Source organism: Xenopus tropicalis, chromosome 3, assembly GCF_000004195.4.
Source record: "Xenopus tropicalis strain Nigerian chromosome 3, UCB_Xtro_10.0, whole genome shotgun sequence".
NCBI lineage: Eukaryota > Metazoa > Chordata > Amphibia > Anura > Pipidae > Xenopus > Xenopus tropicalis.
The window spans coordinates 115,081,546-115,106,479 of record NC_030679.2 but is presented as its reverse complement, the minus strand read 5'-3'; the positions used below and the strand labels follow the sequence as shown (position 1 = coordinate 115,106,479).

The window sequence follows — 24,934 nt, the reverse complement described above, 5'->3', positions numbered from 1 at the left end:
ACCAAAGCTTGTACCTTTCAATTATGAATCAGTAGTGAAAACACAGTAATAAAAGTCAGATATTTTGTACTCTGTATAGTAACCCACAGCAACCATAGCAAGCATGTATTATTGGTTGTTATGAGTACTAAAGCTGTTGCATAATTTTAAACTTATATTGCATAAGGTAATTAAGGCAATTACTAGCTAGCAATACACACTACAAACAAAGGGCTGCTCCAGCTGCTCTGTCTGTCTGTGCTCTCTCCCACTCGCTTCCGATCTAGTCGTAGTAGAGGAGTACCAGCTCTTAAAGACCAGCTTCATCCAATATGAGTGAGCCACACCTCCAAAAAAAAGTATTCTTTAAACTCCATCTTTTGTTATTGGCTATTAAAAATACAATCAGAAGGTCAGGTATAAAACAACCTGGCATGTTTTGGACTGCTCCAAGCCCTATTCATACATATGTCATGGCATTGTATTTTAATAGCCAATAATAAAAGATGGAGTTTCAACAAAAAATCATATGACGTGGCATGCAGCTCAGATTGTGATACTGGGGGCTTATATATGTAGGTAGGAGGGGGGTAAGGAAGGTATCAAGAAAAATTGCTTAAAGACATGTAAAGCACTGTATTGAAAGTGGATGGTTGTTCCTCAGCAGATGGGAGAGAGATCTAGCCAGCTGGGTTAACAACCACTCTGGGGCTGTCCCTAGGAAAGCTTTAATTACTCTAATGGAATACTTATTTTTTGCAGGGTCATCTCAAAATACAAAATGATTAACTATCAGGGACTGAAATGAGCCATTTAGGAAATGAGATCTGGTGCGGGACATTGACTAACTAATATACAAGGCCAATGTCAAAGCCTGTTTTTAAATTGAAGCATGTGGTCAATATGCAGGTTGTATGACCATCATTAAAAACAAATTGAATACAGCCTATACTTTTACATTAACAATATACAGTATACCATTTTAGTTAGAGGTTAAAGGAGAAGGAAAGGCAAAGTCACTTGGGGGTGCCAAAATGTTAGGCACCCCCAAGTGACTTTAATCGCTTACCTTGTGTCCCTGTTTAGAGAAAACAGCACCAGCCCGGGCTACCTGGAGCGCTTCCTCCTTCCTGATTCCCTTTCCGAAAATGCCAGCGGTCGGCGCATGCGCAGTAGAGTGAAAAGCCGATTTCTCTGTTAAAGTTCGGCTTTTCACTCTACTGCGCATGTGCACTCAGGGAACCAGGAAGGAGGAAGCGATCGCTGCTACCCCGGGCTGGTGCGGTTCTCTCCGAGCAGGGGCACCAGCCCGGGGTAAAAGGTAGGCAATTTAAGTCACTTGGGGGTGCCTAACATTTTGGCACCCCCAAGTGACTTTGCCTTTCTTTCTCCTTTAAGCATTGTATTGGCCTGTTTTTTCTGTGAATAAATACATTAGCTTGCTTAACGTCTTTTTTTCTGAATTTAAAAAAAAAAATACTTTCAAAATGAACGCCGCAAGTAATCTTGACCAGGTTCTTCTTCCTCATCAAGATAAACAATCGCCACCTTTTTGTCATCCGAGACCAGGGAACTTTGCTGCGCAATTCTCTGCACATGCACGGTTTTTTCAAATGTTGGTGTTTCAATGAGTGACAGACTGTGGGACTGGATTTCAGCTTCATACTGAGAGACGCCAGAAGTATCTTCTTCTCCATATCCGCTTTCAGTCACTTCCAGATCATCAGTTAATTCACTGCATGGCTGACTTGTTCCTGGCTGTGTTTCAAAATTGCTAGAAGTGATAACTATTTCTCTCTCCTGGTCATCTCCTTTGGCCTGATATTTTGTGGCAATTTGGGTTATATCCATCTGAAAAGTAAAAGACTTTTCTGTTGGGCCTAGTTTAATATGCCTGATGGATCGCTCACTCTCACCAGACTCTCCTGATGGTGAAGAAACTTGCAAATCACATGATTCATATGTCTCTGAAGCAGGTCCTTCAAATATTACACTTTCGGAAGTCTGAGCTCCTTTGTCACCAATAATGATATGTGTGATTGATCTGTTTTCCTCTTGCATTTGGGTACTGCTTTCCTGAGTACTGATGTGTACATTTGAAGAGACTGGGCCCTCAAAAACAATTTGCTCTCTATTTGGACTTAATTTGATATGATGCACTAAAGTGTTGATGTTTGGTTTCTCTTCTTCTTCAACCAACTTTCCAGAATCTGCCAACTTATATGGTTCTGAAACAAAACCTTGATGCTTAACTTGTTTAGCAATGTGGATTTTGTGAGAGCCAGTTCTATGTTCCGTAGGCATGGTGTTCTCTTCAAGGTTATCTGTTTCTTGGAGGAGCTGAACTTTGGGCATATCACCCTCAATTACGATTTCTTTAGTCATTTGAGGGTCCCTGGAATTTAATGTATAATGTGTGATAGTTTTGATACCACCTGCGATAGTCTCTGTTTGATATATGCTCTTATTATTACTCTCCTCGCTTACAGTCCAGGGATCTTCAGTCTCTACAGTATTATCATGGACATTTTTTTGGCTGGTACTGTCTCTATTTAATTCTCCAAAGGTGAAGTCCTCTGTAGAACCACTGCTGCTTACGTTGTGGAAGATTGGTCCTTCAAATACAATCTGTTCCACTGTATATGTTTCTGAAGGACTTAATTTAATATGCCTTATTGGTCTACTGTAGTCTGATGAATCTTCTGAACCTTTAGATGTGTCTAGGCCAAGAGTTTCTGACATTGGGCCTTCAAATATGTTTTTCTCATCAAAGGGAATTTCTTTGGGCCCAAATGTTATATGGTGGACTGATCTGTTTGTACTTATTGGGGATATGTTGTCTTCTATGGCTTGCTCTTTTGTATCAGATACAAATTCTGCCTGGTTTATGTGCTCAGAAGTTTCAAGCTTAATGTGTTTTATAAATCTGCTATCAGTGGAGGTTTGTTTATAAGGTAACTCTACGTTTGTGCTGAAAGATTCATTTGTAGCCTTATCAGTGTTATCTTTAGAAATATAAGAAGATCCCTCCTTATTTGATTCACTGCTAATGGGATGCCCAGGTTTTTCATTGGTAGCAAATTCATTCATGAGTAATGAATAGTCCCCTTTGGTTTTCCCCAGCAAGGTTGCTACATCCTCGCTCATGCTGTCTCCTAATAACCTCTGTGTATCTAGCGTATCTGCATCAATGGTTTGTGATAAGTTGATTTCTGCTACAATGGTAACCATGCTAGTATCTGTAGGTTGCTCTACCTTTTTAATATCTACTGCCAAACTGCTGTCCTGACCTTGCTGTTCTCCAGTTAATGCTGACAGCTCGGCCACAATGTCTTGAGGAAGACTCCCTTGTAGACATTCCAGGGTTCCTTTCAACTGTTGTTGTGGATCTTTGATGTCTTTTGAAAACAGACCTATTATTGATGATTGAAATTCATGAGGAATTTTTATTTCTTTTTCAATAACAATAGTCTCAGTCTTTGGCTGTGTCTCAGTCCTATGTTCCCTGTCATCATCCAAAATATCATGAACAATTGTTTCTGACTCACTGCTGCCAGCATATCTGAGAAATTCACTCAGAGCTTTTTGTCCCTGGGATCCTTGTAAGAATTCGTCTTGCCAGGAATACTTTACATGGGAGTCCTCTGTGTGAATCTGGCCTCGCAAAGTTTCCTGCTCTTCATCTTGTACTAAAGGGGTATCATCTGGGACTGATACAAAGTAATTTGTCTCTTCATCTTCATCCCCTCCTTCTGTGACTTCTTCAACATGACTTTGGACTTGCGTTTTACTCTGCAGATCCTCTGCTTTCAAAGGATCTTGAGGTTTGTCATCAACACACGCTGACTCAGTTATTTGGATATTATCTTCTGCCTCTTCTACATGAAATGGGGTTGAAAAATCAGGTTTTTCAGTCACAAAAGACCCAGTGGATTCCTCTATTATCTCAACATTAAAAGAAATCCCTGATCGACCTTTCAGCTCATTCTGAATGATATTTTCAATTAAATCTTCTACTCCTTTCCCCTCTCCCATAATAATTTTTGTCTCCTTTGGTTTTTGTGCTTCTTCATTTTCTGCCACAATGGTGGCTGCTCTTGTTATGCCCTCCTGTACTTTCTGATAAGAGCTACTATTCCAGATGTCAGTAAGATCAGGTTCATCAAAAACATCTACTTCCTCTTTGGTTTTTGTTTGTACAAAAATTTTAGTTTTCACCGAGCCATCAATACCCTGTTCTTTCTTTTCTACATATGTAACATTAGCATCATCTAAACCAGATGATTGCCCAAAGTGCTTTAGTATACCTTCTACAACAGAGTTCTTAGTCAAGTGCTCAGCTGAGGTTATGTCTTCTCCAGGCTCCCCGATTTTAACTTGTTCAACCCCTTCTGTAAGTGATGTGTGAACTTTGATGTTTCTATGATAAGGAGCTTCTTCGTCCACATATGTTTCCCCTGTACCGTCAATACTGCTTTTGTGTTGATTTTCCTCTCTTTTTCTGGCTTCAGATTGTATAGGAATTTCAAGTACAGCTTCTTCGCTCTCTGGCTTTTCCCTAAATATGTAAATATTTTTCTTTTGGACAGAGCAACTTGCCCCCAGATTTTCTCTGTAAGCTGTGTTTCTATCTACTGCTTCTTTCTTCTCCAGTTCTTCATTCCTCATTTTGGCTTGCTCATTTTTCATTCTTTCCTTCTTGACTGGTGGCTCCTGTATTTTAGGTTCTAGAATCTCATTATTTTCTATGGATTCTGTAACACTTGTAACTACACTTTTTACCTCCCTTTGCCCTATTATTGGGATATTGAAATCTAATCTGCATTTTTCTTCTTCAGTTGTTTTTGTTGTTACTTTACTTTTGTCTACTAGTTTCTTTTCATCCACTAATTTGGATTCTAAAGTGTTCAGTGAACGTGTTTCCTTTGTTTTGCTGCCCAAAGTGGCATTAATTTGGCCTTTGTGTATTTCTACAGCCTGTGGCTTTTTGATGATACTAGGTCTTGGGAAATTTGACTGCTCTTGTTTTATCCGTTGTGTGACACTTTCAGAATGGATTGAAGATTGTGACTTTATAAATGAAGAACGATCTGGAGACTTTATGGTTTTTGAAATGTCTTTGTTCTTTGTGAACTCATATCTTGGGGACAGGTTTTTGCCCCACCCGCTGCTTTTGTCTTGGGAGGTGTAAAACCTACTTGTCCTCCCAGTATCAATAGGCAGTGCATTTATCCGTATTTGTGGTACTTTCTGTGACTGAAATTGTTGGACATTGGATGTCTGAGTTGTCCTTATTTCTTTATTAGTTCTGTTTACTGGTAAATCTTTTCTCTCTTTTTCCCTTTTGATGCCAGAATATCTTTGTGCTTGGTCAAAATAAGGTGTAATGTACCCTAAATTGGGATGAAATAAAAAGCATGTTAGCTATTATACTTTTAAAAATGCTTTTTTTTATTTATAAATTACCAGAGTTATGGTCAGATTCACAAAATACAGCAACAATCTACACAATAAATGTGTTTAGGAATGTATAGAGAATACATTATTATTATACCATATCCATCATCACACCCTATATAATGAAAGCATAAAATTAATGTAATTGGTGATGACTGGCGAAAGGGTCTATAAATGGCACGCTACACTGTAAATTAGATCCATATGTTTTTTTCATAGCCTGTGTAGTTTAATTCTATAAATATATGCCAGAATAGCTATTTGCTGTGTTAAACAAAGTTCTGTAAGAAAACTTGGAAATAATAAATATAGTTTAATTAGAGTCCAGGCACTGCAGGTATTCTGGGAAACAGTGGCTTTTAGTAGGCCTACCTGCAGGTCTGTTTAACACTGACTGATCAAACCAGGTGATGGTTCCCTTGTTGCTCTCTGCCTCCAGCAAGGCCCTGTTAGAAAATAGAAACAAAATACTATTCAGACAAACTGTTCACAATGCTAAGGCAATTGTGTAACAATTATGAATCTAAGCATAAGGAGTTACACAGAAGAAGCCATGCCATACATTATAACAGCATTATACTCATCAAAAAGTATTCTATTATATATGTAACTCCTGCTCACAGGGTGTTTGGTATGAAATGAGGGAGCTCACCCCCCAGCCTCTTTATGGTAAACCCTATCCCTTTCTCAGCAATCTTGACCCCCTGTTTCCACCAGGCCCCTGACAGATATTCTGTCCTGATTGTGGCCCTGCCTGTCAATGATGGTTAGAAATATGATTTGTGTATGTTTGCCAGTTAGACGTAGAACAGCAGCCACTGGTTACCCATACCTGACCTGGAAGCAAACATAGGGCAGACCAGTGCTTTATTACAATACTTAAAGCAATACCAGGTAGAAAAGAAACACTTATTGCAGTATCCTTAGCAGGTGGAGCTGATGATTACCCTCTTTGTTCTAAGGATCACTCTTATGGGAACTTTGCCTTGTGTTTAGCCTATAGAAACATGCTCATGTGTTGCAATCACAGGCTAAATGTAAAGCCTGCACCTATAATGATAAATTCACGGTGGCAGCAGCATAAATACTTGTGTTGGCAAGCAGCTTATACTTTTCTGCCATGTTTGAAGAATATGCTTTAGAATTATTAGCAGACTGGTTGAATAACGTAGTAAAAAGTACAGGTCTAGTAACCCATACCAACCAATCAATAGGCAGCATTTACTGGTCAGCTGAAAACCGATCTCATTTGTTTCTATGGAAAACTAGACCTAAGCAACTGTGATGCCCTTTAGTAAATTGCACAGTAAGAATGTAAATGTGTAGGCAACGCTATTTGTTAGTCTGGAGCTACCATCTGCCTAATGATATTAGCGATTCCCAAAGTAAATATTTAAATCCCATTAGGGCAAGATCTCCCTATTAGCACATGAGGCAGTCAGGTCAGTGTTAATTCCACATGCAGATGATGCGGAGTCTCTGGGTGCTGCTAGATAAACAGTTGATCTGTTTCTAACGCAATAGAGAATGTTATATATAATATCCAATGATAGGAGAGTGTGCTGAGCAACCAGGAATGATTACGCTAAGAATAAAACTCACAGCAACAGAGGAATCAAAATAAAAAGTTTGCTCATACTTTGCCCCACCCGAGGGGAAGGTGGGAATGGGCTTTCCCGTAATGGTCACCAGCAACTGTCAGAGTGTAATATAACAAGCACAATAAACATGCTTCAGCGTATATATTCTGTATATATATATATATATATATATTATACACTCATACACAAACACAAAGTAGGGATCTGTCCTTAATCCTAAACTGTTGGAATTGACCTTAAGAGACACAATGGAACACATTTCCATTTTTATTTAAAGGGAACTAAACCCAAATAATAATTGTTGTAAACTTGGCCACAGACATCCCTTGAGTACTTGCAAAACAAATCAATGTATAATTGCTGAGAGTGCTTTTTTTTAAAAAAACTCCAAGATATAAGTTAAAATGTATACTGCTAATATAATAAATTTTGTAACAGCAGCACCACCTGCTGTTTAGTTCTTTCAACTATAAGGGCAGGACACAAGGGGAGAAATCTTAATTGTTGCAGGTCACTAATCTCCCCGCAATGCCATCCCACCGGCTAGAATGTAAATCGCCAGTGGGATGGCATACGCGGGGCCGCAATTTGCCAAAGTCCCCTTGAGAGGAAACTTCAGGCGACTTTGGTAAATCGCGGCGCCGCATATGCCATCCCACCAGGGATTTACATTCTAGCTGGTGGGATGGCATTGCGGGGAGATTAGTCGCCCACGACAACGAAGATATGTAATGCGGCGACTAATCTCCTCATGTGTCACTGCCCTAATACAGACAGTCAGAGAACAAATAAGAAGAAAAAATAAAGAGAATTATTCTGATGTTGCTCTACTTAGGAAAGATGTGAAAAGTCATGTGAGGTTTCTCATGTCTTTCCTAAACATCAGAACATTTTTTTCTTTTGACATGTTCTCCCAACAGCATCACAGCTGAAAGAACTGACCTGCAAGTGGGGCTGTTCTTACATAATTCATTACCATAGCAGTATACATTTTAAGTACAGGTATTGGATCCTTTATCCAGGAAATTCAGAAATACAAAAAGTTCATCTCCCACAGACTCCATTTTAAATGCAAATTTTCAAAAGATTCAAATCAAAATTTTGAAACTTATTACCTTCTTCTCTACAATAAGGAAACAGGAAAAAGCTAGTGACTATATTTTATTAATAAATGATTACAAATATCTTGACATGTTGCAATTCCTTGACTAAAATGAAAGGTACTCAACAGGGCCGGAACTAGGAGTAGGCAGAAGAGGCATGTGCCTAGGGCACAACGGTGGGGGGGCTTTGCACGTACCTCTTCTGTCTTCTGCCCCTAGTCCCTACCTTTGTTTCCCCACCACTTGCTCAGAGGAAGGGGCAGCTTTGGGATGGAGAGGCTAGCCTGGTTGCCTAGGGTGAGTGGCCAGCTTGGATTTGATTAATATAGTCATAGAGCTCCTTGGTGATTTCTACAACATATTATACTTATATTCATTGATGGCCCAAAACGAAATACAAAAATGTTTTTTTTTTTACAAAATTAGGTAGTGGTATGACTTCAAAATCCCGTTACCTGTATGCAGCTACTTCCAGGCTCAGGCCTGTCTTCAATTTCATGAGCTCATGATAATCCTGAAGTCGATCAGTGATAGTCACTGTTACAGTTTGTTTCTCTTGCTCCAGCTCCTCTATAATAATCTAGGAAAATGAAAACACAATGAGTGATCCTTGTACTACTGCAGTAGCACAACACTTACAGTAAAATCCAGTATTGCTTTAGCAGCAAAGTCCAGGCTGCCATACAGGCCACAGAATGTGCTGTGCATCTACAGCTGCATTATCCTGAAATCCTGGGTAATGGAGACTATAAAGAAATACCAGGGCCAGAACTAGGGGTAGGCAGAAGAGGCAGCTGCCTAGGGCGCAACGATTGAGGGGCGCCAGGCAGGAGCCTTTCCTGCCTACCCCTAGTCCTCTTCCTCTGTTATTGCCCCCGCCGCTTGTCATTAGGTGGGCGGAGTTGACTGACCGGGTTGGCTAGGGCGCCCGGTCGGCTTGGCCCGCCCCTGAGAAATACTGTAGATATGCACGGCGCTGCCAATGGCAGGACTGGAGGAGGATGTCATTGCTCACAGGGTTGGCTAATATTATGTGCCTATATTGCATGGACTTTTATTATTGTTGTTATTATTATTAAGACATATTTATAAAGTGCAAGCATATTACACAGTGCTGTACTAGAATACTGACGTTTATGTACAAGTGATTAACAACAGGAACAAAAGGGTTAAGAATGCACCGGCACACTAGTGTCATTATCAGTTAAAGATGTATAGGCAAATGTGCATCATATGACAGTCTGGGACAGGTTTTGGCTATAGATAAGGACTTTAAAAAGACACAGTGTACTGAGACACGGCTGCAGCTTGTTCACTGCAACAGAGACACACAGGGCTTTCCAAAATGCAGCCTCCTGAATTGGATGCAATTGTACTGCATCGGACTCAACTGCACTGTGTCCAGCACAACTGATATTTTCATAGTCTGCCTGCCGTCAGATCCTGTGTCGCCATGCTCCTGATTCTTTAGTGCCCTGATCCTTAAAATTGCTTTAACAGCAGCATAATTGTATTGTATACATTTAACAGAACAGATATTTATACAGATGGGCTTAGGGAAACAACCAAAGCGTGTTACACAAGAGGCATACAATTATAGACAGCAAGCCCAGTGGCTGCTGAAGGTTTAAGTCAAACCCTTTCACCTGTCTCAAGGAGCAACTTTCTGAATGTAATCTACATCAAACATGGTTACACTTAGCTGCCAACCACTTCTCTGATACTGAGGCCTACCTCCACCTCAGGCCTTCTGGCAGATCTACTTCCTCCTATGGTGAAGTAAAGAAACATGTTCCTTCACTTTTATACACCAGGGGATGCAGGAACTACTAGCTACCCTTTGGGCAATGAGGAATACTACATCATAAGCAGTAAGGGGAAGTTAACCACACGGCTCCCCTACAGGTGTGTACATTAATCCAGATATACATTTTGCTGCTTTGTGCAACTATTTGGCCTCCCCGCTGCCTGCCCTCTTGCCTGCAGCAACATTTGGTATAAAATTCTGGCCCTGGCTTACAGGAGGTGTAAAGAGCCCTGCTCACTAGAGCTAACAATCTTATATCATAATTCATGCTTTTAGTCACTTTTAAATGATCCAAACATATTAAAAAAGAGCCTCCTTTGCATTTACTACCACATCCAAATGTTAAATACTGTGCTTTTTTCCCCCATAGAAATGATTATAATTAATGCTTTATTTCTGGACTCACTGTAAAAAAACATCTTTATGTTCAGTTACAGATCAAATATGTGTCAGGGAAATGTAACGCATTGCAGAAAAGTGATCTGTTTTATTCATTTTTCCTGGCTCCTGCTTTATAAATGTTCCATGTAGCAGGAAATTACATAACTGGTTATTTCTCCAGGTGATGTCATTCCCTAAGGATGTTATGTCATACCCTGGCACTGGGCATGTCGGCCAAGCAACAGAGATACTAACACAGTAGCTATATGGGAAGCTGTGCAGGGAAGCCGCAAGAAAAGTGTTAATTTTATAAGCCTCTATCATCAGCACTGGGCTTTCCCTTCTGGGCTCTAAATAAAGGAGGGGACAGGAAACTGAAGGCAGATTTAAGAACATATCTGTGAATTATGAGCACTGTTTCACAAACTGTGGGGCTGGCCCAAAACTGTGGAGGGGGGCCCAGCTTATTAGCCAGTTATGCCGAAAAAGTCTCCAGATCTCTTTTCTAAACACTAAAATTAATGAGCGTGAGCACACAACGACTGTCATTCAACTTCAAAACATTATGATCCTGCATATTAATCAATGTTACCAATGCAAAGAATAATAAAGGGAGTTGGGTGGGTGGATAAGGGCATGAATAGGTAGGGTCAAATCAAAAATGTTATGACATTGGCTCATGGAAATATGGTGACTACATCATTTCTGCTACTGCACAAAAATGAGTTGTGTTTTCCCCTTATGCACCAATCATCTGGTGGTTCAATAAGGAAAGAAGCGAGTATATTGGTGGTAAGGGAGCACCTTACTAGAAACGAGGAATCCCTGTTCTGGGAGCCTGGTGTGCACTACAACCCCCTGCCTGGTTGCGTCCCCCTCTCCCCACACACTTGACATCAGGTAAGTGAGTGGGCAGGAGGAGGATGTCTCTACTGCTATAGTGGAATGTAATCCAAGCAATATCAACCAATAAAGTAAAAAACATTAACTTCCTAATTTCTTCTATATATAAAACTATATCATATTTAGACCATGCTTTTATTTACCCCTCATGTATATATTATTATATATATTATTGTCTGCACTGAAAATCCCATCTCTGCTTATATGTGCCTAGGAATTACTATGGGAGCTGCCATATTGCCTGACCATGATCTGTTTATGACCCACCAGGGTGCAGATTCTTTAGTATAACTTGGCAAGTTTTATAGCAGTTACTGTTGACCCATATATATATATCAGTCCTTGGAGTGTCTGCCAAAAATAATTATATGGCGGGGTGCACAGCGAAATTAAATGTATACCAAAATTATTTCACGACTGGCACACCCTATGTAAAAAAACACACTTTGAACACATTACACAGAAGTAGTTTTGGTCCTCAACAGGACCTTGAAAAAGGGTGTGCCAGTCGTAAAATAATTTTGGTATATAATATATATATATATATATATATAGAGAGAGAGAGAGAGAGAGGGAGTACTGCATGCTCAGGGACTTGGTGCAAAAGTAAAAAAGTTTATTGAAAAAACTCCAACGTTTCGACTACAAAGAGTACTCTTCTTCAGGTTTGTCCCTTTTTTTTCTTTTGCACCAAGTCCCTGAGCATGCGGTACTCTTTCTCTATATGTCTATTTTTTTACCAGCACCCAGGGCTGTTATTTTGGTGACGGGTGTGCTCCACTCTGTTCTCTCTCTCTCTCTCTCTCTCTCTATATACTGTATATATATATACACACACACTAAAATGTGCAAGGATTAGGAAGGAATGTTCTGAGCATACAATCAGATGCCTTAAAGAGGAGATCTACTTTTCAATTATCATTTAGAATAATGTGGAAAATAGCCATGTCCTATTATATGTTATGGATTGTTTTACTTCTAGTTCTGCAGCCATTCACTTTGGCATCTGTTTTGCGGAAAGCCTTGGAGCCAGGCACTGATCTGAATGATGGACATGAAGATGAAGAGGCCAGAAGAGAAAAACTCATTTCTCTATACTAATTATGAATAGATATGCGTAATTATTATTCTGCTTTCACTCTCACAAGTAGTTTTTGGCATCTCAAGTAACACCACACTTCATAAACCACAAAAATTAAAGCCCATAGGCAAAGTTGATGATTCTAGAGATGAACATTCCCTTTTACTGACTTGGAAAGGCACTATGCCTAGGGCAGGCCCTCTAGATATTATTAAAGTCCCCAGGCCTATTCAGTTCTGGGAGCAAAAAATGACTTGCTGTGAGACTGTGACTTGAACTCTCAAAAAATATTTAATATACTTTAAAGGAGAAGAAAAGGCTAAATCACTTGGGGGTGCAAAAATGCACCCCCAAATGACTTTAATTGCTTATCTTGTACCCCGGGATGGAGAAAACCGCACCAGCCCGGGGTACCTGCAGCGAGAGCGCTTCCTTCTTCCGCATTTCTTCTGCGGCGAAATCCCTGGGCCGGCGCATGCGCATTAGAGTGAAAAGCCGACTTTGTTGTTAAAGTTTGGCTTTTCACTGTAATGCGCATGGGCAAGCACGCCAATGCGGAAGAAGGAAGCGCTCGCAGCTACCCCGGGCTGGTGCTGTTCTCTCTTAACAGGGGCACCAGCCTGGGGTACAAGGTAAGTTATTCAAATCACTTGCGGTGCCTAACATTTTGGCACCCCCAAGTGACTTAGGCTTTCCTTCTCCTTTAAATAGAGCTTACACACCAGCATATGGGGTTCATTTTCTATGGTAAAGAATTAACATTTGGCCCAAAAAAAAACATAAAGTGCCATGCATTTACCCCACAGAGCCAAAACTTTTTTCCCAGAATTCCCTCTGAGGCAGCTGCCATCTAGCATTGGTCAATGGATACTTAGCAGCCTGGCACAACTAGTGCAAAGTGATAACTTGGGTGCCAATGAAGGCGTTTGAGTGGTGGATTGGGTATCCATGGAAATTATGGTGGGTGTCCCAAGTCAAGCACTCAGGGTGATATGTTTACCACAGCTCTAGAGTGGAGCAGGGGCCCTTTATATGTGCATTAAGGCACATATATGATTGTATGCTGCCAAATAACACATTGACACTTAAAGACCCATGTGTGGACTAAAAGTAACAATATGCCCCCCTGAGCCATTAAACTGAAGCCCTATTTCTCTGCAGCATAGCCACACACCTTAGCTTGTTGGCTCCTAGCAGTATTTTATTTTGTTTGGCAGAAACCTACATGTTCTCCACCATTTGTTCTCAGTGAAGCACATCAGCAGGAAGGAGCGATAACAGGTATCCATTCTCTGTGCTGTGACTCAGCCGACTATTTCTGGTGTGTTGGGTAACCATGAACATTGCTTTTGGGACTGTGTTTATCACAGGACAATGCCATGGAGATGGCACTGATACTCAGCGTTGGTCATGTATAATAATGCTAAGGCAGCAGCAAGTGCTTACAGGGGTAGTTCATCTTTAGGTTTGCTTTTAGTATGTAGAATGGCTTATTCTAAACAACTTTTTAATTGGTCTTTATTTTTTTTAGTTTTTAAATTATTTTCTTCTTCTGACACTTTACAGCTTTTAAAGGTTATAATGTTATTGTTATTGCTACTTTTTATTACTCATCTTTATATAAAAGCCCTCACTTATTCATATTACATCAATGCCTGGTTGCTAGGTTTTTTTTGACCCTAGCAACCAGATAGCTGTTGAAATTACAAACTGGAGAGCTGCTGAATAAAAGACTAAGTAACTCAAAAACCAAACATTTAAAAAAATGAAAACCAATTGGAAATTGTCTCTTATCGCTCTAGATCATACTTAAAGTTAATTTGAAGGTGAAAATCCATTTTAGGATATCAGCGTGGGAGTAAAGACCTTCATAATTTTTCTAAGGCCAAGGGCACATGGGTGTTTTGAACACCACTGCCCTCCTGCAGAGAACAGCGGTGGCCCCCAGTCTGTCTGTCAGACAGTGTTAATTAATAACATGGAGCAGTGACAGACAGGCCTCCCCCAAAAACACCCACTTGATCATGTGCAGGGTCACTCATAGGTTCATTACAAACTCCCCATACATGCCATTCTGTATGCCATAGGATAAGGCTAAGCTTAAGCACCACTCTAGTTATGGTGCCAACTACACAAATTTTGAGAAATGTTTCCACCCTCCCTGCATTTAATCCACACCTGCAGGTGTGGATGACAGGTTCCAGATTTACATAGTGTGTGCCCCTAGGCCCCTGTCACCCCTCATTGCACCTGCCCCCTCTCCTTCATGCGCGTGCAACTTTACCTTGTCCGGTACTGAGCACTGGGAATCAGTGTGCAAAGATGTTGAAACCTCTAAGGTCTCCTGCTTGTCCCCAGTGCTTCAAACCCTATTTGGTTTATACTTCATGCCACCCCTTAAGTCCTGCCACCCTATGCCTGGGTCTGTGAACTGGAAGCACAGAAGCTATGGTACTGGCACTATGGTCTTTTTTTATCTACCTTACCCTAGCAACCAGAAAGTGTTTTGAATGGAAGACTGGCTAAGGGTGAAGACACACAGAGCTACTTAGTAGCAGCTGCTTGTCATGGTTACTAAATGCCAGAAAATACCCTGCAATATAATTTGGAGAAATGACTCTAAAACACACATAGAGACAATTATCAGTAAATGATCAGCATTGTCTATTTTTGTAGCCATGACAAGTAGTTGCTACTAGTAGCTCTGTGTGTCTTCACCCTAATAGTAATAGCTGAACTGGCTGCACTGTACACATGTGTGCACACATAGTTTGGAACTATGGTAAATCCATTCCTGGACACTACACAAAGACTGAAATGATTTTTGTGCTATGCCTTTAACCTAAATGAGAACCACTGAAATGGCCTAATGATTGGAACTGCAGTCTGCAACTGTGATACATTATAAGGCAACAAACTCTAGGATTCAGCTATGTGGTCATTGACCATCCCTGCAGATTCCACAAGAGTGAGGATAGGAGTATAGGTGACAGAGCAGCACTGCAATGTTGATGGGCCATCATTTGTTCCATATATTCGGTTTCACTGTAAGCCAATAAAAGTCGCGCACTGCTAGCCCTGGCACACACAGCTTATTTCTTACAGGGGTAAAGGGATCACGCCACATAATTCAGGAGGATTAGTGTTTTATGGGAAACTATTCTTAACTGGCACAAGTGATATGCGGAGCCCTGTCTGGCAACCTGATGCAGAAATCCTGAAACAGAACACTAAGCTCTGAGCTACTGCACACATCTGGATTTATAAGAGTTACGGCAAAGGGGGCATTCTGCCTGCCCCTTCAGCCTCTGAGTGTCCTTGGAAAGATTAAAGAATATGCTTGTTAATAAGGGTGGGTCCTGCCTCTGCTACTGGCCCTCCGATCGCTCTGTCCAGCCCTGCATGTAAGCTTCCTATAATGTGAGAATGGGCCAAACATACATATTTCTTACATTACTTGAATAAGACTAACTCTCCTCTCATCCAGTGCTGGCTGAGCATAATATACTGTATGTGTATCAGTATTATAGTAGTCAACAAGTTTTCCATCTCTTTGGCCTGCATGTGCCCCTCCAGACTTTCCCTTCATGAGATGCTGCAGGGTGCATTTGTATAACAGTCTAAGCCCACCCTGCTGCAGGGTTACAGGATGGGGTACAGGATTTATAACTAGACTCACCTGATATTCCTCCATTTCTAGTCTGTATTTCTCTTTCATCTTGAGCAGCTCTTCCTCCAGCACCTTTCTCATTCCCATCAGCTCCTCATACTCCCTGCGGAGCTCCACCACATGTGCACCTTGTGCTCTGGCCTCCTCCTCTGCCTCTCTCCTGCTCCGCTCACTCAGGATCACATAGCTCTCAAGCTCCTCAATCTTCTTCTGATACAGCAGGAAAGTTTCCTTCCAAGATTCTGAAAGCTCCAGCGAGAAGCTCTGTACATCCTGCAGGCTCAGTCTGGGGTGCACAGTCTCTTGCATAGAGACGGTGAGGGGCACACATATTGCCTGATCTCTCAGCGCCACCAATTCTTCATGTTGTGACCCACGGAGCATGTGGCACTCCTGGAGAAGGCAGTTGTACAGCTCCTCTAGGGCTACCTGGCCCTTCATGGCTTGCTGAAGATCTTGCTTGTACTGGGCAAGCTGCTGGTCAATGCGTAACCGCATGGTTTTTACCTGGTCCCACAGCTCCTGGAGGGACTGCAACTCCTGCCATAGGTTTTCCCTCTGGAGCTCTGCTTCGCATTTCTCAACAGTGATCTCCTCTACTTTCCTTCTTAGTTCTGTTATCTCTGCCTCATACCCATGTGCCCATTCTCTCCCTCTCTCCACCCGAAGCCTCTGGATCTCCTCCACCAGCAGCTGGTTTTCAGACTCCAGTTGCCTCACCCGGGACAGGTACTGATCCAAGCGGCTGTTTAATTCCCGAAGTTCAGATTTCTCTTCAGCAAATGTTCTTCTGATAGACAACATCTTTCTGTGAGTTATATGCTAATTCCCATGAAAACAAAAATATAGCCCCCTGCCCAGACACAGGCTCTCCAGCACAACTCTTGGTGCCTTGTTCCTAAATGTTCCGAGTCAGAGAGTGACAGCATGAGCCCCCAGGGCTGTGAGAAGTGACAGGGAAAGGGGAGGAGTTCCTAGGAACTGGACTTGGCTTCCCAAAAAGGACCTTAGCCAAAACAGAGAAGGAATGATTGTATATTATAGAGTAATATTCTAGAGCCCTCTACTGGGCACAAGAGGTACTTCCAAAAGAAAGTTTACTTTTAATATGTTTTAAAAAGGATCATTCATGGCAACATTTTAATTGGCCTTATAGTTTTTGAATTATTTGCCACCTTCTAATTTTTTCCAGCTTTCAAATGTCACTGACCCAGGCAGCCCATTAACTATCTACAATTTTACTGTTACTCTTTTATTTTTATTTTCAGACCACCTCCTATTCATATTTCAGCAGTTCATCAAACTGAAGAGCTGTAGAAAAAAAAAAATTGCGAATGATCTCAGAATATCACTTGAAACATCATAATAAAAGTTATTCTAAAGATGAACAACCCCTAATAATTAGAACTGTTATTCAAAGCTATCCTATCCCTTTCTAGTATCTGCTCTGCTGCTTCTGAAATTTGAAAATGAAGCAGAATTCAGCTGGGACATAACAGGGATGAACTGTACTGCTTCCAAGAGCAGCTACATTTACCAGTAACCTGTAGCTCGCACTCAGCATACCTGGGTTATACTACACGGTTCCTGCAGTTCAATGTTCCAATTTCTGTTCTGTTTGTTCCCAATTAAAGAGATTGGCATAAAGGGTGGTTGTAACCAGCCAAGTCAGCTTAAATGCATAGTTGCACTGCAGGACCCATGTACAGCTGCCTAGCTATATATATCATCAAATGTATGATATGTATGTATGACTATATATACCGCTACTAGGATACAGGGTTGGACTGGCCCACCAATGAGTCCAGCTGGGACCCACTGACTGGCTGCTGCTGTGTTGGGCCCCTGCAGATCACCAGCTGCTAGTTGAAGGCCACCTCATCTTTTTTAACCGGCCAGATAGTGAATCCACATCCTCCATGCTTAATTAGTAATTATTTTAAATGTAAGCTTCATGGCTGCACAAAAATCAATTCAGTCTTCAGCATGCATCTAAACTAACTGCTAATTAGCCATGCAGGATTTGGATTCAAAATGTGGTCAGCATTAAAGGGGTGAGTTATCCACTGCTGTTATGGGCCCTTCTGACCGCTGCCCCCTGTTGGGGTCCTGATGACAAACTGCCTGCCACCATACTGGGCCAACTGTGAACACCTGCCACCCCCATCCTGGACCCCCTTGCCTGCCTGAAATTTTGGAAGAGCATAACAAAATTAAAGACAGCCACACGTTCCACTATGAGATGCAGGGCCGGAACTAGGGTTAGGCAGAAGAGGCAGCTGCCTAGAGCGCAACGATCGGGGGGCGTCTGCCTACCTCTGTAGTCTGAGCTCCGCTGCGCTTCGTATCGCACCTGCCCCCCTCCCCCCTATCTATAGAAACCTATGGAAGGTGAGACGCCACAATTAGTTGCCACAATGCCACAATTTTTTTTAAAAGTGGTGATGATTAATCGTCCCATGTGTCTTCGCCCTTACATGCACATATGTCATTACAGCCCCCTAAGAAAGAATGGATTACGTTTTTTCCTGTGCTCCCCTGCAGTGAAATAAGGAGAACTTCACCACGGGGAACGCAGAACGAAACATCCATCTGTATGACCCTAATACTCATTTGTTAATGCTTTAGTCCATTTTATACAGTGATCATACTATTTATGTCGCGGGTTAATGGAATGCATCTTATTAGTATGTCTAGGGGTTAATGTGCTCATTGTCCATATTCTGCACTGATCTTACTGGTATGTCTGGGGTTAATGGAGTGCTCATCCATTTCTGCAGCAATCTTAGTGGCATGTCTGGGGTTTATATGTTAATTATCTATTTCCTGCAGAACTGGCTGCAGCAACAGGTGTGCTTGTGTGTTTGGTGGGACCCTGGGGTGAGGTTCTCTGGGGGGGCCCAGGGGATCCTAGCCCGACACTGTTAGGATACACAACTCTGTGCAGTTTATATAATATACTTCCTATCGCAGTTCTACAACCCCCGGTACTGTGCATTACACAGGTTTCAGTTGTCTGCCTGTGACCCGCTGCTCCCAAATATAGTTCTGCAATCAATTAACTGATCCCATTTTAAAATGATACATCAAATATGTGTTTCACTTCACCTACTCCAAACATTAGGGGTGGAAAATGTTTCTTGCTGCAGCAAAATTACCTGAGTAGAAATAGTTTTAACGATTTGTAGATTGTAAGCTCTTTTGGGCAGGGCCCTCTTCACCTCTTGTATCGGTTACTGATTGCTTTATATGTTACTCTGTATGTCCAATGTATGAAACCCACTTATTGTACAGCGCTGCGGAATATGTTGGCGCTTTATAAATAAATGTTAATGTAATTTACTAATATTGTTACATCATTTATTATTACCAATTAAATCTTTATTGTGTAATCGATTCTGTACTTTAGTATTACACTCTATGTACTTTATTAGAGTTAAAATTAAAAAACTTCTACAGAAAAACAATTAAAAGGCCAGTTAATGGTGAACATCAATCCATACATTCCCCTTTGTTTCCTGCTCCAGGCAGAAGTCCCTACAGGGGAAACTGACACCTTGAACAAAACACTTCTTGTGCCTCTTCCTTTTCAAATGTCAGTGTTCAAACTAGTGGCATGACTACACTGTTGCAGTAGGTTTAATAGAAATTGGTTGCACCTGTGTTTATTATGCTAAGTATACAGTGAGACCAAAATAAGGGAAAATATAAATATTAGTGTTTCCGCCCGGGATCGAACCGGGGACCTTTCGCGTGTGAGGCGAACGTGATAACCACTACACTACGGAAACAAATGTGAGCAAATTAACTGGCTCCTTTTTACTTAGCTCATTCCTCAGTGATTCTATTGTGCTACATGGTATGTGTGTGTCCCCCTCACCCTGGATCTCACTGCTATGAGAGAAAATGTGATAAATTCTCCAAAGCTCAACCACAAACAGAAGCTGCATGAAAGCCCCCCCCCCCCCGCCAGACTGACTTGTTTGGTAGCGCCCAGCCCCTTGTGCGGTCTCCCAGCTGCTGCCTGTGCTCCCTCCCCTCAGCGGCTCATTCCCAGCTTCTCCTTCTGAGCCCTCCCTTGCCTACAGCGTGTCTGTGTGTTTGTATAGTGTGTGTCTGTATGTACCGTGTTTCCCCGAAAATAAGACACTGTCTTATATTTTTTTAAGATCCAAAATATGCACTAGGTCTTATTTTCAGGGGATGTCTTATTTTTCCATGAAGAAGAATACAGTACACATTTATTCCATCGTTTGGGAGAGATTTATTGCCCAGCCCTACGTGGGTGTCTTATTTTCGGGGGGTGCCTTATTTTCCGAGGGGGGTGAAAAATCGGGGGGGTGCCTTACTTTCGTAGGATGTCCTATTTTCGGGGAAACAGGGTAGTTGTGTGTGTGTTTGCCTGTGTGCGTGTCTTTGTGTGTGAATCTGTGTGTAGTGTGTTTATCTTTGTGTGTGTGTAGTACCTGTGTGTCTGTGCGTGCATGCGTGTGTGTTTGCCTGTGTGTGTGTCTGTGTGTGTGTCTGTGTTGTACAATATGGTTTTAATCTAAGTTTACAATAAAGGATATTTTTATTTCAAGTGGTCCTGGCGTGCTCCATCCTATCAACCAATTTTTGTCTGTGTGTGTGTTTGTCTTTGTGTGCGTGTTTGCGTGCATGTGTGCGTTTGTGTCTGTGTGTATCTGTGTGTCTGTGCGTGTTTGTCTGCACGTGTATGTGTCTCTTTGTGTGTAGTGTCTGTGCATGTTTGTCTGCATCCATGTGTGTGTTTGTGTGTGTTTGTGTGTGTGGTTCTCTGCTTGTTTGCGTTTGTGTGTAGTGTGTGTTTGTCTGTATGTGTGTGTGTGTCTGTCTCTGTGTGTGTCTGCATGTGTGTGTGTGTCTTTGTATATGTGCCTGTGTGTGGTTCTGTGTGTGTGTGTGTCTGTACATGTGCCTGTGTGTGGGTCTGTTTGTGTGTGTCTCTGTATATATGCCTGTGTGTGTGTGTGTATGTCTCTGTGTGTGTTTGTTTGTCTGCATGTGTGTCTGCATGTGTGTCTGTATGTGTCTGTGTGTCTCTGTATATGTGCCTGTGTGTGGGTCTGTGTGTGTGTCTCTGTATATGTGCCTGTGTATGTGTCTCTGTATATGTGCCTGTGTATGTGTCTCTGTATATGTGCCTGTGTGTGGGTCTCTGTGTGTGTGTGTGTCTCTATATATGTGCCTGTGTGTCTCTGTATATGTGCCTGTGTGTGGGTCTCTGTGTGTGTGTGTGTCTCTATATATGTGCCTGTGTGTCTCTGTATATGTGCCTGTGTGTGGGTCTCTGTGTGTGTGTGTGTCTCTATATATGTGCCTGTGTTTGTCTCTGTATATGTGCCTATGTGTGTCTCCGCATATGTGCCTGTGTGTGGGTCTGTGCGTGTGTGTCTCTGTATATGTGCCTGTGTGTGGGTCTGTGTGTGTGTCTCTGTATGTACTGGGGGACAGCAGGAGGATAACTGGGGGGGACAGCGGGGGGGGGGGGTCTGGGGCTGCAGGATATGTGGAGGCAACAGTGGAGAAACCCATTACTCTAAAACCCTGCTGAAAATGGCTGAACTTTCCCTTCATGCCGGTGTTACTGATATATACATACAGCATAGTTAGAATAATAATAACTGAGCATTGTGCCACTACCATTAGCCTTTGTGTGTGTGTGTGTGTGTGTGTTTGTCTGTGTGTGTCTCTCTCTGTATACGTGCCTGTGTGTGGGTCTGTGTGTGTGTGTCTGTATATGTGTCTCTGTGTGGGTCTCTGTGTGTGTGTGTCTCTGTATATGTGCCTGTGTGTGGGTCTGTGTGTGTGTCTCTGTATATGGGCCTGTGTATGTGTGTCTGTATATGTGCCTGTGTGTGTGTCTCTGTATATGTGCCTGTGTGTGTGTGTCTCTGTATATGTGCGTGTGTGTGGGTCTCTGTGTGTGTGTGTCTCTGTATATGTGCCTGTGTGTGTGTCTCAGTATATGTGCCTGTGTGTGTCTCTGTATATGTGCGTGTGTCTCTGTGTGTGTGTCTCTGTATATGTGCCTGTGTGTGGGTCTGTGTGTGTGTCTCTGTATATGTGCCTGTGTGTGTGTGTCTCTGTATATGTGCATGTGTGTGTGTCTCTGTATATGTGCCTGTGTGTGTCTCCGCATATGTGCCTGTGTGTGTCTCTGTATATGTTCCTGTGTGTGGGTCTGTGCGTGTGTGTCTCTGTATATGTGCCTGTGTGTGGGTCTGTGTGTGTGTGTCTCTGTATGTACTGGGGGACAGCAGGAGGATAACTGGGGGGGACAGCGGGGGGGGGGGGTTGTCTGGGGCTGCAGGATATGTGGAGGCAACAGTGGAGAAACCCATTACTCTAAAACCCTGCTGAAAATGGCTGAACTTTCCCTTCATGCCGGTGTTACTGATAAATACATACAGCATAGTTATAATAATAATAATAACTGAGCATTGTGCCACTACCATTAGCCTTTGTGTGTGTGTGTGTTTGTCTGTGTGTGTTTGTCTGTGTGTGTCTCTCTCTGTATATGTGCCTGTGTGTGGGTCTGTGTGTGTGTGTCTGTATATGTGTCTCTGTGTGGGTCTCGGGTCTCTGTGTGTGTGTGTGTCTCTGTATATGTGCCTCTGTGTGGGTCTCTGTGTGTGTGTGTCTTTGTATATGTGCCTGTGTGTGAGCATTGTGCCACTACCACTAGCCTGTATGTAGGTGAGTTACTTTAAAGGGGAACTCCTCGCACAAGCTGCTTTTTGTCTAATGAAAGTAAATGTAATAATAAGCAACTTTTCAATATACATTCTTTAACATTTAAATGGGGTTCAAAGCTACTTGTAAACGCGATTGCAGGAGAAATCAGTGTGTGTGGGTTGGGCAGGCTCGGGCGTCATACACTGGGCTCAGGCTGAGCGCTCACTTCTGCCATAGGCTGTAGTAAACATAGAATTGGTACTCTTGCCTTTTAATGGATCGTGGCACCCCCAGCACAGCTTGAGTGGCAGAACCCGTGGGGCGGCAAGGCTGGTCAGAGTGTTGGGAGCAGTTGCTATAAGGTTGAGCCTACTAGAATGTACCACCTAGCAACTGCACCTACAACTCTTTAATGGTAAATACACATAGGGGCCTATTTATCAAGCTGTGTAAAATGATTTATTGTGGTAAAACAGTGTAATAAGTAGTGTAAAACAAACAAAGTATTTATAAAGCTATATATTTCTCCCTTCGTGTGATTAAACACCATCCATTGCGGTTGCAGAAATCATCCAGTAAAAACAAATATGTTCAGTATTTATCATGGTGTGTATTCCCTTTAAAGCCACACGATCACTCTAGTTTACACCATTTTATACCACAGGTGTCACCTTAGCTATTAATGTCAGTGCATAAAAAAACATGCAGCAAGGAAATTCTGGTGGAAAACGTTTTTTTGTCAGAATTTTACACAGTGCTACACAATCACTTAAAATAAGTGTAATTCATAAACTATAATCAAATTGTAGCCAGAAAGTTGTATTCTACAAATCAGTGCTGCCCTCTAGTGGTTGTTAGTTAACTGATGACTGAAAAGTCACAATGGCTCTTTTTCAATATCATTTTCATTAGGGAAGGGTGCAAAGTGTAACAACAAGCACAACTCAGCCACTATGTTTTTTGACACTTTGCCCCCTGCCCGGTGTGAGCGACTGTGGGCGCAGCTCTTTGTTCCCCAGAAGGGACTCAAGGGCCTGTGCAAACCAAAAATTCCTTGTTACTTACTGCTTCTCACTGTTCTGTGTATCAGAAGTCTATTAACAGCGGTACGGGCTACCAACTCCCTTTAGCCATAGTATATCTTAATTAATCCCACCAGAAACCTGTTTATATATTCTCAGTGTATTACCTTGATTACGATTTCAGCACAACATATTTCAAACCACTAGGGATCTTTCATGATTTGTGTTCTGCAAAAATTAGATCAATGGGCAAGTTATGATGAGGGAGGGGTAACTGGTGTCTCAGAATGTGAGCAGAGAACATGGCAGTTGGGGGGGATAATAAGAAAATATTCCACTAAACATAAATAGATCTGTCATAGTAAGCCAGTGACCCTATAGATGTTGCTGAACTACTGCTGCTGATAAGTTGCTACTGAACATTTGGCATCCACTGACAGAGGGTCATATGTGGAGTAGCTCTGCCGCAGGCAGTTTGCAAGAGATACAGTTGTTTTTCTAGTCTTTTGCCTTAGTCCATGGAGACTTTAGATTGCCCAGCCATAACTGAACCCCAGACACTCCTAGAGTTCCCCAGTATTTAAAGATACCATATTGATCTATTGTGAACCTATTCTATATGAATTACTGCCTAATGTTTTGTGACAACTACGATATTTGATTATACCTTCCAGCTTGTAGCGACATCTAGGTGATATCCTGCGAATCCAGCATAAATCAGGAGAAGTCACTCGTTGCTCTGTTCCAAACCAAAAATGTTGATTATTTTCTTGAGATTCTCAACACTGTTTGATTTTGATGAAGTGATATATTAACTTTCCATTTCCAATTTAACCACCATGCTGCCCTGCAAGAACTCTCTCCGTGCATTTCCTATCTTTAATTATTATTATATTCTCCGTGCCTGAGACAATGTATAAGCCACAAATACTAGTTATTCCTAATGCCACAATAATTTGCCTTCCTCCAGTTACATGAGCTACATGTAAGGCATGTGTGCTTGCTATAGGGCGGCTGTGATTTCCTAAGCACACAGACTAGCCAATCACAAGCTCTGTCCATCCTATAAGTCCCTAGCAGGGACAGGATGATTATCCCCTGCCACAATGCTTTCCTACTGAAGGGTGCTTTGGGTGCCCTATATTAGCACTCTTTGTACAGCGCTGGGGTCCTAGGTTTGATTGTGGCCAGAGCACTATCTACAAGGTGTTTAGACTTTCGTTTTTTAGTT

At 42.0% G+C, this 24,934-nt stretch overlaps 1 protein-coding gene and 1 non-coding gene across 2 annotated transcripts; both read right to left on the bottom strand.

Moving 5' to 3' along the window:
• Nucleotides 1-1,333: 1,333 nt before the first annotated feature.
• synm (synemin) lies at nucleotides 1,334-16,930 on the bottom strand. Its single transcript, XM_002939269.5, has 4 exons — nucleotides 15,992-16,930; nucleotides 8,596-8,720; nucleotides 5,809-5,882; nucleotides 1,334-5,372 (listed from the first exon to the last, which is right to left on the bottom strand). The coding sequence occupies exons 1-4, from the start codon at nucleotides 16,784-16,786 to the stop codon at nucleotides 1,462-1,464; spliced, it is 4,905 nt and encodes a 1,634-aa protein (XP_002939315.3). The 5' UTR covers nucleotides 16,787-16,930; the 3' UTR covers nucleotides 1,334-1,461.
• A 2,770-nt stretch (nucleotides 16,931-19,700) lies between these two features.
• On the bottom strand, nucleotides 19,701-19,773 carry trnav-cac. The gene has a single exon. It is a non-coding gene; the product is annotated as a tRNA-Val (tRNA).
• Between the last annotated feature and the right edge of the window lie 5,161 nt (nucleotides 19,774-24,934).